Raw genomic sequence first — 15,340 nt, 5'->3', positions numbered from 1 at the left:
AACAAGGACCCCCTTAAACAGGTGCTCCCTTAGAACTTCATTGATTAATTGCATAAAGACTGCAGGGCCCCCTTGTAATCCAAATGGCAAGACTTTGAATTGATAGCACCCCATGGGCAGTTAAATGCAGTCTTCCATTCGTCCCCTTCCTTGATTCTCACGCGATAGTAAGCTTCCCTTAGGTCTAGTTTAGAAAAAATTTTCCCTTTCGATAGGTGTGACAGCATGTCTTTCATGAGGGGCAGCGGGTATAGGTTCTTTCACTGATTGTGTTCAGGGCCCTATATCGCCGCATAAACGTAAATACCATCCTCTTCTCTCCTAAAAGGACCCAGAGAAGGGGGGGGCAGCCAATTTAGGCTTAGCTGGTTCAATGAAACCTCGGCTCCAGGTTTTTTTTTATAATCTTTCCATTTCCTCCTCTCCTTTTGGGCTCATGGAGTAAATCTGGGTTTCCGGGAGTGTTTGCCCCAGGCTTGAATTCAATGGTACAGTCTGTGGGTCGGTGGGGGAAAGCTCATTCGCCCTCTCCTCACTGAAGACTTCAGCAAGGTCTCTATAGTCCTCTGGTATTTCTGTTAATCTTTTTTCCTCTCCTATGGATGCTTTTTCTATTCTTGATTCTGGTAGCCTCCCTTGGGGTTTTAAGTCCATAGGGTCCCCTTCAGGAATTTGATTTCTGTCGTCCTCCAATTTACCCAGGGTTTCCATTTTTTCAACATTCATCCCTAGAATCATTGGCATTCCATAACCTGGGGTCACCACAAACGTTAAGTCCTCTTCCTGGTTGCCCAGGGAGAGATGTATTGGCAAAGGGGCTAGGGTAGCTGGCACCCCCCCTGCTATGGATCCATCTAGCTGGCCAAATGAGATTGGTTGTTCCAGTCTCCTGGATGGGATGCCCAGATTCCCCACTAGTGGTGGGCTAATGAGGCAGCGGGTGCAGCCAGAGTCTATTAAAGCTTTCACCTTCACAGCTTCGGGCATGGGGGGGATTAATATAGTCACTGTTTTGAAGATGGGTGTGATGCATCCATTTACCAGGGGTTCGCCCTCCGAGCTGTCATCTGAGGCTCCCCGTCCCTGTGGTGGTAGGCTTGGAGTTCTTTTCCCCTTGGTGAGCAGAGGTGGGGTTTTCTTTCCTGCAATTTTCCTCATTTTCTATGGCTGTTTCTTTTGGCTTAGGCGAATACCCTCTGTGTTTGTTGTTATTGGGATCTGTCTGGGTTGTGCTGGGTGGGCCTTTGAGCGGCATTCTACAGCTCGATGCCCTTCTCTTCCCTCTCCGCACATTGAAACACCCCATCTGCTTTCTTGGCTGTATCCGATGATTTAACCGGTTGGTGTGTCAGCTCGGCGGGGGGGCTGCTCCATGTTTTCCTCGCGATGCCTCTTCAAATGTCGATCTCCTGTTCCTCTGCCAGACGTACATTCCTCAAGTCGATGTGGGTCTCCTCGGGTCAGGCACATCATATAGATCATAGTTTAGTCCGTCTTTGAAATGGCCAAGGAGGATGTCTTCTGGCCAATTCAGTTTGCTGGCAATGGCCCGGAATTCTTGTGTATACTCAGCCACTGGGCGTTTGCCCTTGCCTCATCGTTGTTATCCTTTCACGGGCTTTGCGATCAGCCAGGGGGTCTTCAAATGTCTTCTCAAAGAGGACATGAAACGGTTGAAGTTACTGATTTCTGGGGCATTGGAGTCATGCAAGTTCACTACCCAATCCGCAGCTGGTCCATCCAGGGCAGATTGCACGATCCGGATGCGGGCTTTGTCGCTGGGAATATCCTGCCCATATTCCTCCATGTAGCTGAGGACTTGGGTTAGGAAAAACCCCAAGCGTGTTTGCTCCCCTTTGAATTTCACTTCCAACGGTGGACGTCTTGGAATGGATCGGTGCCTCCTTGTGGGTGGTAGTGCCTTCCGTCCAGATTGCATCTGTGGTCCGGCAGGGGGTGGGAGCTCCTGGATCAGTAGATGTCCCTGGGGTTGCAGGTTCCATGTCCCCCTCGGTGTCTCTCCCTTTGCGGCTCCAGGAACTGGGGCGGCCGTAGGGTTCAGTATTCTCCTCTCCTAGGGAGCTGAGAGTTCTTTTCATCAGGTCAATAGCTTTCTCTAGGATCCAGTCTGAGTACGGTGCCCAGCTTCCTCCCTCTTCACTTGCGTGCAGGGATTTCTCCATCTCCTGCTTCCATTCTGGTTGCTTGGTCCCCCGTCTCAGGGTCACCTTTCTTGATTCCTTTCCCCACTCACTTTTCTTTCCAACGCCCATCGACCAGCGAGGCTTGTGGTCCTGTGTCTCCACCACTTCTTCTCCTGAGAATCTGGCCTCTCGGATCCCAACATCTGGCAAGGTTCCAACTGGGTCAGCGGCTCTCTTTCCAGGGAGTTTTCCCCTCTCTTGCTTCATTGTCTGACATGGTAAATTTTTGCAAAATCCCCCGTCAAGGGTCTCCCTTCCAGGTGGATTAATTTTGCAAGTCCTGTCTAATGTAAGGACCCACCCCACTTTGCATCTTAAGAAGACAGAACTATTGGAATAATTCTTCCAACAGGAATCCTTTATTAAGAGAAAATGGTTGCAGGCATGCTAGACAGGACTTGGGGTTCAAGCTCTCCCATTCAAGGTTTTAAGGGGTTCCCCAGTAGTCCCACCCAATCAACCCCCCTTCCAGTGATAGTTTCAAGTATCACAATTCCACCCCCTTTCTTCTTTCTTCCGTCTGAATGGAGACTTCAGGTAACTACATGAAAGGCAAGTATCCTGCTTTGTTATGATAAGGTTCTCTAGTGTTAACGCTTTGATGTTACAATAAACACACATTCAGCATTCAGCTCTTTGAAGTGTACTGAAGGAAGTGAGGGCCATAAAGCCCCTTTGTTCTCCCCCTTCTCTCCCTCTTATGGCAGAATCCAAAGAAGGCAGAATTGGGAGTTTCTATATTCGATAATTAAAGATGAAATATGATTGGATTCTGACATCACACAGCGTCTTTCCTAAGCAAGGAGGAGATTTAATTGGAGCTTTGGTTGAAACAGAAGTGCCCTCCCAACTGAATCCATGTTGGCCGATGGAAGGAAGGAAGGAAGGAAGGAAGGAAGGATGGAAGGAAGGACGGAAGAAAGGAAGGAAGGAAGGACGGAAGAAAGGACGGAAGGAAGGAAGAAAGATGCCAGGCAGCTGTTCCGAAAACAGAGATTCGGCTCGGGAAAACAGGAAAAGGTGAGAAAGAACCTCAAGGCTCTCCTTGCCTTGATGCTCTTCGGCACCAGCCGGAGTGAACGGGAGACGTTGTCAAGATTCTGTTAATTAGATGATAGGACAGGAGGAGGAGCCACTTCTCACCCCGTAATAAAGAGCGTCTCCGTTCTCAAACACGACCCGGTCAATCGTCTTCATTAGTTCGTACACCTGAGCCTCCCGTTCGTCTCCTTCGGCCATGTTGTTAAAGGCCAGGCAGCGGTTCTCCCAGCCGGCCAGGAATTCCTTTTGATCCGGTTGATTTTCAGCCGGTTCGCCTTCCCGCTGATCTTTGTGGGTGAACAGGAGGATCACATAATCCCTGCCTTTCTCTCGGAAGATCTCGGGGATCAGCCGTTCCACGTCCTTCCCCTTCTGGGAGACACGGTCGGGGCGCATGACCCAGAGAATAACGTGGGGACCCGGGCCGCATAACTTCAGACACTCGCTCATGTCGGCAGCGTTTGGATGCCCGGTGTCCGGGAAGCCAGGCGTATCGACCACCACAATCCTCCTGCCGTTCCACAGCATCTCCTCCTTTTGGCAACGTTTTGTAGCTGACCTAGGTGACATCCCAAAGACTTTCCTTCCCAGGATGGTGTTCCCCGTCGCACTTTTCCCACTTCCGGTTCTGCCCACGAGGACGATCCGCCGTTCGAGCCCTACAACCCAAAAGGGGAGAAGAGACACAAAGTCAGCGTACGGGCCATCGTAGCCGGTCTGTTATGGCTGACTCGCTACGCAGCTTCGTTTGCATCCGGACAACGGTAACGGGACCGGGGGGGGGGGAGGCACCGGAAGGTGAGAGAGGGACAAGAGGAACGCAAGTGAGCCTGACTTAAAGTCTGAGACGGACCCAACACGACCAGGTCGTTCAGCGGGGAAAGTCCGAGGCAGTCGGATCATTCCATAATAATAATAATAATAATAATAATAATAATAATAAAGTTGGAAGGGACCTTGGACTGGACTCAAGCAGAACTAAAAGCAATGGATAGGCAGACTAGAAAAATAATGACAATGAATCATGCCCTTCATCCACGCAGTGACATTGATAGACTTTATCTACCAAGGCAAATAGGTGGGCGTGGAATGCTACAAGTACATCAGATGGTTGAAGAAGAAAAAATGGCTTTGGAAGAATATCTGAAGAACAATGATGAAGATGCACTGAAATTAGTATATCAGGAAGGCTTACTAACTACTGGAGAGACCAAACTGGCCTTCAAGAAAGACCAAATGAAGAACAGAATAGAGGCATGGGAAGACAAAGCACTACATGGCCAATACATGAAAAAAATAGCTGGGAAAGCAGATAATAATAAAACCTGGCAATGGCTAAGAGCAGGAAAATTGAAGAAAGAGACCGAGGGACTAATTCTGGCTGCACAAGACCAAGCCTTAAGGACAAATGCATACAAAGTCAAAATTGAGAAGACAGCAACAGACAGTAAGTGCCGCCTATGCAAAGAAGCTGGAGAAACAGTGGACCACTTGGTAAGCTGTTGCAAGAAGATCGCACAGACTGGTTACAAGCAGCGGCATGACAAAGTAGCAACAATGGTGCATTGGAAGATCTGCAAAAAATATCATTTGCCTGTAAGCAAAAACTGGTGGGATCATAAAATAGAGAAAGTCATAGAAAATGATAAAATTAAACTGCTCTGGGACTTCAGAATTCAAACAGACAAGCACCTGCAACATAACACCCCAGACTTAACAATTGTCGATAAGAAAGACAAAAAAGTCTGGATAGTGGACGTGGCAGTGCCTGGAGATAGCAGAATAGAAGAGAAAGAACTGGAGAAGATAACAAAATACAAAGACCTACAAATAGAAATAGAAAGACTGGGGCAAAAGCAAGCAAGGGTAGTACCAATAGTCGTAGGCGCCTTGGGCGCAATCCCAAAACAACTGGAGCACCACTTGAACACCATTGGCATTGACAAATTCGCTATTAGTCAATTGCAAAAGGCGGCCTTGCTAGGAACTGCTTCCATCCTGCGACGATATCTGTAATACCATCAAACATCCACATCTGCCTATCCCAGGTCCTGGGTAAGGACTCGATAGGTAGACAAAATGCCAAATCCAGTCTGAACATCTGGCTGACTGTGCGATGATTGATATAATAATAAAGTTGGAAGGGACCTTGGAGGTCATCTAGTCCAACCCCCTGCTCAGGCAGGAAACCATACACCATTTCAGACCAATGGCTGTCAAGTCTCTTCATAATAATAATAATAATAATAATAATAATAATAATAATAATAATAAAGTTGGAAGGGACCTTGGAGGTCATCTAGTCCAACCCCCTGCTCAGGCAGGAAACCATACACCATTTCAGACCAATGGCTGTCCAGTCTCTTAATAATAATAATAATAATAATAATAATAATAATAATAATAATAATGAAGGTGGGAGGGACCTTGGAGGTCATCTAGTCCAACCCTCTGCTCAGGCAGGAAACCCTTTACCATTTCAGACAAATGGCTGTCCAGTCTCTTCTTCAAAACTTCCAGTGTTGGAGCATTCACCGCTTCTGGAGGCAGGTTGTTCCACGGGTTAATTGTTCTCACTGTCAGGAAGTTTCTCCTTAGTTCTGGGTTGCTTCTCTCCTTGCTGAGTTTCCACCCGTTGCTTCTTGTCCTGCCTTCAGGCGCCTTGGAGAATAGCTTGACTCCCTCTTCTTTGGGGCAGCCCCTGAGATATTGGAACGCTGCTATCCTGTCCCCCCTCGTCCTTCTCTTCGTTAAACTAGACAGTCCCAATTCCAGCAGCCGTTCCTTATAAGCTTTAGCCTCCAGTCCCCTAATCATCCCTGTTGCTCTTCTCTGCACTCTTTCTAGAGTCTCAACATCTTTTTGACATCGCGGGGACCAAAACTGGATGCCGGATTCCAAGGGTGGCCTTACCAAGGCCTTGTAAAGTGGTAGTAACCCTTCACCTGATCTTGCTTCTATCCCTCTGTTGGGGCAGCCGAGCACTGCGTTGGCCTTTTTGGCAGCTGCAGCCCACGGCTGGCTCCTATTTAAGGGACTGTGCACTAAGACTCCAAGGTCCCTCTCCCAGTTGCTACTATTGAGAAAGGTACCCCCGATACCAGACACGTCAAACCCGAGGCCCGGGGTCTGGATGCGGCCCGCGAAGTGGTTTCATGTCGCCTGCGAAGCCACCCTGGAAACAGTGAGGGAACGGCCCCCGCTGCCTTGGCCCTGCCCAAGGCCGACTGGGAGGCAATGTACAATTTTGCAGTGGCCAAGACGCATGACCCACAGACTAGTGTGAGGACCCGGGGTGCAAAACCTCATACACTTCCCGAGCTCCGCGACAGTTTGGGACTCTGGAACCCCAGGGTCGAAAAAGCCCGGCGTATCCACCACCACCACCTTCCTGCCATTCCACAGGCTCTCCTCCCTCTGGCAAGTCTTTGTTGGTGACCAAAAACTCAACCTAGACTCAAAGACGTTGCTTCCCAGGACGGTGTTTCCCGTCGCCCTTTTCCCACTTCCGGTGCTGCCCACCAGGACGATCCTCTGATCAGGCCCTGCAACCCCAAAGGGGAGAAGAAATAAGACGGGGACCCGGTCGGCAGCGTACGGCCATCGCACCCTGTTCCCGCCCCTACCCCATCCCACCATCCCTCCACCACCACCCCCCGGGCCCAAGACTTTACCTCGGAGGCTTCCAGCCATTTCCGGACCACGCCTTTCTTTGAAGTGGTTTATGTCCGCCCTCAGCATGTCCTCCGTGTAGCAAGTCGCATCCCCGTTCTTGTACACGAGCTGATCGATCATCCGCATCAGTTCGGCCACCTGAGCCTCCCGTTCTTCTCCTTTGGCCTTGTTGTTGAAGGCCAGGCAGCGGTGCCCACAGTAGGCCACCAGTTCCCGAAGCGCGACGTTTTCTTTGGATATGAATTCCTCCAGCGTCTCCCCTTCCAGGTCCTCCTTGCGGGTGAACAAAAGGATCAGGTAATTCTTGCCTTTGCGACCGAACACCTCTTTGACCAGCTGAAGCATCTCCTTCTCCTCCCGGGTGAAATAGCCAATACGCATGACCCACAGAATAACGTGGGGGCCCGGGGTGCAAAACTTCATAGACTTCATGAGCTCCGTCACAGTTTGGGACTCTGGAACCCCAGGGTCGAAAAAGCCCGGCGTATCCACCACCACCACCTTCCGGCCATTCCACAGGCTCTCCTCCCTTTGGGAAATCTTTGTTGATGACCTAACACTCAACCTAGACTCAAAGAGGTTTCTTCCCAGGATGGTGTTTCCCGTCGCGCTTTTCCCACTTCCGGTGCTGCCCACCAGGACGATCCTCTGATCAGGCCCTGCAATCCCAAAGGGGAGAAGAAACAAGACGGTGACCCGGTCGGCAGCGTACGGCCATCGCACCCTGTGCCCGCCCCTACCCCATCCCACCCCCCCTCCACCTCCACCCTCCGGGCCCAAGACTTTACCTCGGAGGTTTCTAGCCATTTCCAGACCAGTCGCACAGCGCCAATCTTGGGGGTTGCTGCGTGAACGGCGAAACGGGATGAGCCAAAGGAGAGGCTGCCTCGCTCGGAGGTTCCCCCCTAGAAGACACAAGCGGGAATTGGGGGGGCAAAGAGAGTCCCCCCCTCCCCACGGCCCTTGAGGCCAAGTCATCCTGTTCCTGAACCGGCTGGGGGATGCAGGAGACTGAGTGACACACCAGTGAACTGACCTAGGAGACAGTTCGCAGCCCTTCCTGGACCCCCTTTTGCTTGACCCCCTTTCCTGGACTCTCTTCCTGGACCCCCATCCATGACCACTTTCTTGGGGCCCCTTCTGGGACATTCTTCCTGGATCCCTTTCCCAGACCCTCTTTCTTGACCCCTTTTCTGGACCCCCTTCCTGGACCCTCTTCCTGGACTCTCTTCCTTGACCCCTTTCCCAGACCCTCTTCCTGCACCCCTTTTCTGGACCCCCTTCCTGGACCCCTTTCCTTCCTCCTCCAGGAGTGTTCCCCTCTCTCACAACCATACAGCGATTCCCCAGGAAGGCCTCGTCTTACGACACATCCTTTCGTGACCATGGCCTCAAATGTCATCCAACTGGGCAGCCTCCCTTAGCAACGTAAACTTGGGCCTCAGTTATGGCTGGTAAGCTGAGGACCACCTGTCCTTCTTGTCAAGACCACCCCTGTCGAGAGTTTGGGGGAGAGGGACGCCTTCCCCCGGCATCCCGCGCAGACCCCCAAAGGCGGCAGAAGGGTTGCTGGAGAAGACAGGCAGAACTGGAGCTCCCCCATGTGGCCGCCCACCGACGGTATTCCAGTTTCTGTGCTGGGCAGAGGTAGAGTAGAATAGAGCTGGAAGGGACCTTGGAGGTCATCTAGTCCAGCCTCCGCGCTCGAGCAGGAGAAACTAGGTCCTACACCATCTCAGACAAGTGACTGTCTAGAATAGAATAGAATAGAATAGAATAGAATAGAATAGAATGGAATGGAATAGAATAGAATAGAATAGAATAGAATAGAATAGAATAGAATAGAATAGAATAGAATAGAATAGAGAATAGAAAATGGAATGGAATGAAGAATATAGAATATAGAATATAGAATATAGAATAGAATAGAATAGAATAGAATAGAATAGAATAGAATAGAATAGAATAGAATAGAATAGAATAGAATAACTTCCGGTGGATCAAGCCGCGATGATGGCGGCTTTCTTAGAAGCTGCTCGTTCCCGGATCGTGTAAAAGCCGGCGAGACTTTGATAATCAGCTGTCCCACGGCTTGAATCTCTTCCCTGGGAGAAAGGGAAGAGAAGAGCCACTCAGGTAGAGGAAGAGCTCCCCTGGATCCCCTATAATTTTGGAGATCGGAGGGTAGAGCTCCCTCGGAGCCTAAGCCAACTCTGCGCTCCAGGATGTCTTTGTTCTGAAGTTCTGGGACGAAGCAAGACGCCGCTCCCACATCTGCTTTTTTGGGTGGCTTTGTGAGTATTTATATGCAGACGGAGCAAACCAGGAGAAAGTGGATTTAGGATTGATTGTGACTTTAACTCCTGCAAGTATCTTCTCCCTTTTTATTGTTTACTTTCCCCTTTTGAAGAAGAAAGGGAAAGTGAAAGGCAAAATGGCGACTATCTTTCTTGTTTGATTTTGCAACAAAGTTAAAAGTTGGTTACAGTTTATGTTTCAAATATAGAGTCAAGAATCTTGTTCCTCTTTTCTCTTTTTCCTTTTTTTTCTCTTTTTTACTATTATTATTATTTAAAGAACTGTGATATTATAGAGGCAAGAATTTTGCTCCTTTGAATTTAAGAGAATGGCTTCAAAACGTTTGGTCTCAGTTCCTAAAGCTTCTATCTCCTCTCCAATGACTCAACCTGTTTCTCAGGCTAAACCAAAGTAACCCCCACCCTCCCCTCCTCCTGCAATTTCTCTTAAAGATTTACAAGAAGCTTTAAAAATGAATGCTTTGGATATTAAAGAGGAGGTAAAAGACCTTATAATTGCAGAGAGGGCTATTACAGAAGAATTATTGGAGAAAAAAATAAGGAAGTCAGAGAGGATATATTATTTGCGTTTCAAGGTCTTGCTTTGCATATTGAAAGGATTGATGATAAAATGGAGGAGATGACTGAAAATGAAACAAGACTGGAATCTAGAATGGAGGAAGTGGAGAACAAGATTGAATCTACACAGGATGAACAAACTATTTCACAATACAGAGAAATGGAGTTTGCATTGCACATCAGGGGATTGAAAGAAAACATGCAGGAAGATTTAAAGATGCTTATTGTTAAAGATATTGCTTTTAATCTTGGATGGAGACCAGAAGCAGTTGGGAATGAGATAGAAAAATTTTTTAGAGTCAGCTCACGGGTTGCTAGACAGAGAAACCTACCAAGAGATGTGGTCATTTATTTTTCCAGAAGATCTATTCGCAATGAAATTATACAGGCTTTTTATAAACAGAGGTTTCAAATTGCAGCCCAAGATGTGATAATTTTAAAAGAAATATGTCCAAAAATTTTAAGAGGCAGAAAAGATTTCACCTTTTGTCTGATGAGTTAAAACATCGCCAAATCCAGTTCAGATGGGAGATTCCAAGAGGAATAGTAGTGAATTATAATGGAACACGTTACAGATCAACTACAGTTTCAAAGGCAAGAGATTTTTATTATTCTATTTTAGGTTAAAGACTGTATGATTAAATGGGCTCAGAATATCCAGGAACCGATCCCATTGGATTTATGGGAGATAATTTGGATCAGAAATGTTAAATTTAGACAAGCCCAAAATTTGAGGGAAAATTTTTATAAACTGTTTTATATGTGGCATTTAGATCCTAAAAAATTATCTTGTATGTACTTTAATTTACAACCCAAATGTTGGAGATGTGGTAATACAGATGCGACATATTTTCATGTTTGGTGGAATTGTAAAAAAGTAAAGGCTTTTTGGATTATGATTTCGTGGAATATTCAAAAGATTTTTAAAAGGAAGATAAAGTTTACTCCTCAATTATTCCTATTGGGTATTTTTGTGGATTTAGATGACAAAGAAACTATTTTAATGTTGAATTTATTAACTGCAGCAAGGTTACTAGTAGGTTCATATTGGAAGAAAGATTTGTTGCCTACTCTAGAAGAATGGATATCTAAAGTTTCTAATTTTGCAGAAATGGCAAAAATTTCTGCTTATTTAAAGGATCATACACAAGTAAGATATATTATTGTATGGAGAAGATGGATAGATTATATTCAGAAGAAGTACGGGACTACAAAGTTTCATTTATTTTATGAGTAAATTTTATAGTAAATGTTGTATAACAGACTTGTTTATGATGATGTAATTTAAGAGGAGTTAAGGGCTAAGTATGATTTTTTTTCTTTTCTTTTTTTTCTTCTTTTTTCTTTTTGTTATTGTATATTGTTAATTTTGTTATTAATAACCTGTACTCTGCTCTGGGAAGTGAGGGGGGGGGTTGAGGGTGGGTGGGTGGGAGAGTGGGTAAATAGGCAGAATAGGATAATATAGATATGGTAATTTACGAGAGACATGCTGCTTGGGCACTTCTCCTACGCTGTATTCCTGTATTTGAGAGGGATGAGAGGAGAGGAAGGTGAAGAGAGGAAGTAGGATGGTAAGAGGAGAAGGGGAGGGGAAGAGAGTAGGTGGGGAGGAGGGAAGGGGGGGAAGGTATTAGAGAGGGTGGATGCAGCGTGGGGGGAAGGAGCAAGCGGCACCTATGATTATGGTTATGGTTATTTTGTAAAGTGAATTTTGCTGTATATGTTGAATAAATGGAAAATAAAAAATTTTCTATTAAAAAAAAGAATAGAATAGAATAGAATAGAATAGAATAGAATAGAACAGAACAGAATAGAACAGAATAGAGGAATGAAGAATAGAATATAATAGAATATAGAAAAGGAATATAATAGAATAGAGAATTAATAGTATAGAACAGAACAATAGAATAGAATAGAATAGAATAGAATAGAATAGAATGGAATGGAATGGAATGGAATGGAATGGAATGGACTGGACTGGACTGGACTGGACTGGAATGGAATAGAATAGAATAGAATAGAATAGAATAGAATAGAATAGAATAGAATAGAATAGAATAGAATAGAATAATAGAATAGAATAGAATAGAATAGAATAGAGCAGTGGTTCTCAACCTGTGGGTCGGGACCCCACTTGGGGTCGAATGACCATTTCACGGGGGTCACCAAACCATGCTGTCCGCCATTTTTTCCCCTTTTCCCTAGCTGTCCTACTCCCTCTTATTGATGGCCACACCCACTTGGGGGTCACCACAAAATGGGGAACTGTATTATGGGGTCACGGCATTAGAAAGGTTGAGAATCATTGGAATAGAGGAATGAAGAATAGAATATAATAGAATATAGAAAAGGAATATAATAAATAGAGAATTAATAGAATAGAACAGAACAATAGAATGGAACATTAGAATAGAATAGAATAGAATAGAATAGAATAGAATAGAATAGAATAGAATAGAATAGAATAGAATAGAAAATTGAATGGAATGGAGAATAGAATAGAATAGAATAGAATAGAATAGAATAGAATAGAATAGAACAGAACAGAACAGAACAGAACAGAGCAGAACAGAATAGATAGAATAGAATGGAAAATGGAATGGAATGAAAAATATAGAATAGAATAGAATAGAATAGAATAGAATAGAATAGAATAGAATAGAATAGAATAGAATAGAAAATGGAATGGAATGGAGAATAGAATAGAATAGAACAGAACAGAACAGAACAGAATGGAAAATATGGAATGGAATGGAATAGAAGAGAAGAGAAGAGAAGAGAAGAGAAGAGAAGAGAAGAGAAGAGAAGAGAAGAGAGAATGGAAAATGGAATGGAATGAAGAGAAGAGAAGAGAAGAGAAGAGAATGGAAAATGGAAAATGGAATGGAATGAAGAGAAGAGAAGAGAGAATGGAAAATGGAAAATAATGAAGAGAAGAGAAGAGAAGAGAAGAGAAGAGAAGAGGTGCTTCTGTGCCCCACTTATTGGGAAGCCCCCTCCCTCTCCCTCCCCCTCCTTCCTCGGCCTTCCTTTGCAGAGACGGAGGGAGGGGATCCCGAGGGATTCAGCCCTCCGCTTCCCCGCCTTAGGATCTCGGCTATCCAGCTCCACCCGTTGAGCCCCCTCCCTCCCTCCCCCCCTCCCCCTCTGACAGCCTCTCCCCTCCCTTTCCCTCCCCTAACACGAGGGTCTCGGCTCTCCCACCCACCCGTTGGGCGGGGGGGCTCTCCCAGAAACGAGGACCGACTGGATGCCCTCGGAAGAGCCCTTCGCCTTTCGCCCACTTCTCCTGCCCCAGCCAGGCCCCCTCTTGGCGCTTCTGGGGAGGGGAGGGCGTCTCACCTGGACGGAGGGATCCGATTGATCCCCGCCGGCTGGATCCGCTGCTCTCCCGGGCCGCCTCTCGGCCGGATCTCCTCGCCCTTTGAACGGCGGGTGGATCCTTGACCACGGGGAAAGGGGAACCCCAGCGGGAGGGGGGAGATCCCCCGACAGGGAGGGCCGGGAAGCAGATCCCGAGGGAAGTCTGGATCTGAGATCCCAAGCAGGCAGCCCCGCCAGGCCGGAGAAGAGCTCCACGGCCGCCCGAAAGGCGGAGAGATCTTCGGATCTTCCAGCTGAGCCGCCGGTGGATCCCAGGAACCAACCGGGGGCGTCAAACGCAGCCACCCACCTGGGATCTTGTCCGGACCCCACCTGGGCGCAGGAGGGACAAGGGTGTGTGGGTGTGTGTGTGTGTGTGTGTGTGTGTCTCCCCCCCCCTCCGCTGTTCCTCGCTTTCCCTTTTGGCTTCCTGCTCCGGGATCCACCCGGCGATCGCTCCGAAGACGTTGATTGGCAGGTGGCCAGTAGGGGAGGGAGGGAGGGAGTTAGGGAGGGAGGGCTCCCAGGCTTCCGGTCATGGTGGACGATCCGTGCCCAACCCCCTGCTGGAGCAGGAGACCCGGACACAATCCTAGAAGGAGAGTCGGAAGGTACCTCGGAGGACATCTAGTCCAACCCCCTGCTCCAGCAGGAGACCCTCCCAGAATCATACAATGAGTTACAGAAGGGACCTCGGAGGACATCTAGTCCAACCCCCTGATGGAGCAGGAGACAGAATCCTAGAAGGACAGTTGGAAGGGACCTCGGAGGCCATCTAGTCCAACCCCCTGCTGGAGCAGGAGACCCGGACAGAATCCTAGAAGGACAGTTGGAAGGGACCTCGGAGGACATCTAGTCCAACCCCCTGCTCCAGCAGGAGACCCTCCCAGAATCATACAATGAGTTACAGAAGGGACCTCGGAGGACATCTAGTCCAACCCCCTGATGGAGCAGGAGACAGAATCCTAGAAGGACAGTTGGAAGGGACCTCGGAGGCCATCTAGTCCAACCCCCTGCTGGAGCAGGAGACCCGGACAGAATCCTAGAAGGACAGTTGGAAGGGACCTCGGAGGACATCTAGTCCAACCCCCTGCTCCAGCAGGAGACCCTCCCAGAATCATACAATGAGTTACAGAAGGGACCTCGGAGGACATCTAGTCCAACCCCCTGCTGGAGCAGGAGACCCGGACAGAATCAAAGAAGGACAGTTGGAAGGGACTGTGGAGGTCATCTAGTCCAACCCCCTGCTCCAGCAGGAGACCCAGACACAATCCTAGAAGGACAGTTGGAAAGGACCTCGGAGGTCATCTAGCCCAACCCCCTGCTCTAGCTGGCGATTTCCGGATAAAAGGCGGTTCCGGACTCATCCGCTTTTTCTCCTCGGAGCCCCCCCACCCCCCGCAAGTCTCCCCCTTGCCTTTGGGCCGCCCCATCTGCGACCCTTCCCCAGCTCTCTCCCTCCCCCCTACCTGGAGGCCCCGCCCCTCCCCTCCCTCCCTCCCCCCCTCGGGAAGGAAGCTGCATCTGAATAGCGGAGGAAAGCGAAAGTCTCCGGGCGGCGGCGCTGCCTGGAAATCACGTGATCGAAAGGAAAGCGAGAGCCAGAACGACCCCCTCCTCCCCCCTCCCGCTCCCCCCCGACCAGCCACAGGAAACGGGCTATTTTTTCCTCCGGGTTTATTAATCGCACAACGGCCGCTTCGGGCTGGGTCGCCTCCCCCCCTTCTCCCCTTCCCCCCCCCCGCCTCCTCCCAGCAGCCTTTCCATCGGAACAGAGCTGGAAGGGACCTTGGAGGTCATCCAGCCCAACCCCCTGCTCGAGCAGGAGACCCTCAGAGAATTGCACGGCTGGAAGGGACCTTGGAGGTCATCTGGTCCAACCCCCGGCTCCAGCAGGAGACCCTCACGAAATAAGAGAGTAGGAGGGCACCTCGGAGGTCATCTAGTCCACCCCCCCGCTAGAGCAGGACACCGTTACAGAACCGCAAAATGACAGTTGGAAGGTCTCTTAGAGCTCTTCTAGTCGAGCCCCCTGCTTGAGCAGGAGACCCGTACGGAGTCATCGAATAATGGAGTGGGAAGGGACCTCGGAGGTCATCTAGTACAACCGTTTGCTCAAGCAGGGAGACCCTTACAAAATAGGCGAGTAGGAAGGGACGTCGGAGGTCATCCAGTCCA

At 48.5% G+C, this 15,340-nt stretch overlaps 1 protein-coding gene across 2 annotated transcripts; it reads right to left on the bottom strand.

Annotated features, from left to right (window-relative positions):
• Nucleotides 1–3,248: 3,248 nt before the first annotated feature.
• Nucleotides 3,249–13,608, bottom strand: LOC120309906 (GTPase IMAP family member 9-like). 2 transcript variants are annotated; one of them, XM_039347601.1, is made up of 4 exons: nt 13,142–13,608; nt 7,709–7,825; nt 6,920–7,579; nt 3,249–3,904 (listed from the first exon to the last, which is right to left on the bottom strand). In XM_039347601.1, exons 2-4 carry the CDS (start codon nt 7,725–7,727, stop codon nt 3,312–3,314), a joined length of 1,272 nt encoding a protein of 423 aa, XP_039203535.1. In that variant the 5' UTR covers nt 7,728–7,825; nt 13,142–13,608; the 3' UTR covers nt 3,249–3,311. The 2 variants fall into 2 exon arrangements, with proteins under 2 accessions (XP_039203535.1, XP_039203534.1); XM_039347600.1 differs by lacking the exon at nt 13,142–13,608 and having other exon boundaries at nt 7,709–8,176.
• Between the last annotated feature and the right edge of the window lie 1,732 nt (nt 13,609–15,340).

This window comes from Crotalus tigris, unplaced genomic scaffold, assembly GCF_016545835.1.
Source record: "Crotalus tigris isolate CLP2741 ecotype Arizona unplaced genomic scaffold, ASM1654583v1 scf7180000018092.420879, whole genome shotgun sequence".
In the NCBI taxonomy this organism is placed as follows: domain Eukaryota; kingdom Metazoa; phylum Chordata; class Lepidosauria; order Squamata; family Viperidae; genus Crotalus; species Crotalus tigris.
Note: the sequence above shows the minus strand (reverse complement) of the source record. Positions and strands in the feature narration are given on the sequence as shown.

What these genes read in the sequence shown, in the direction of transcription:
- LOC120309906 (XM_039347600.1), bottom strand. Translation starts at nt 8,069, where the DNA reads ATGTCCCAGAAGGGGCCCCAAGAAAGTGGTCATGGATGGGGGTCCAGG. An exon ending in AATGGCTAGAAACCTCCGAG is followed by an intron (nt 7,580 to 7,708) that starts GTAAAGTCTTGG and finishes TTGGGATTGCAG; the next exon opens with GGCCTGATCAGAGGATCGTC. An exon ending in AATGGCTGGAAGCCTCCGAG is followed by an intron (nt 3,905 to 6,919) that starts GTAAAGTCTTGG and finishes TTTGGGTTGTAG; the next exon opens with GGCTCGAACGGCGGATCGTC.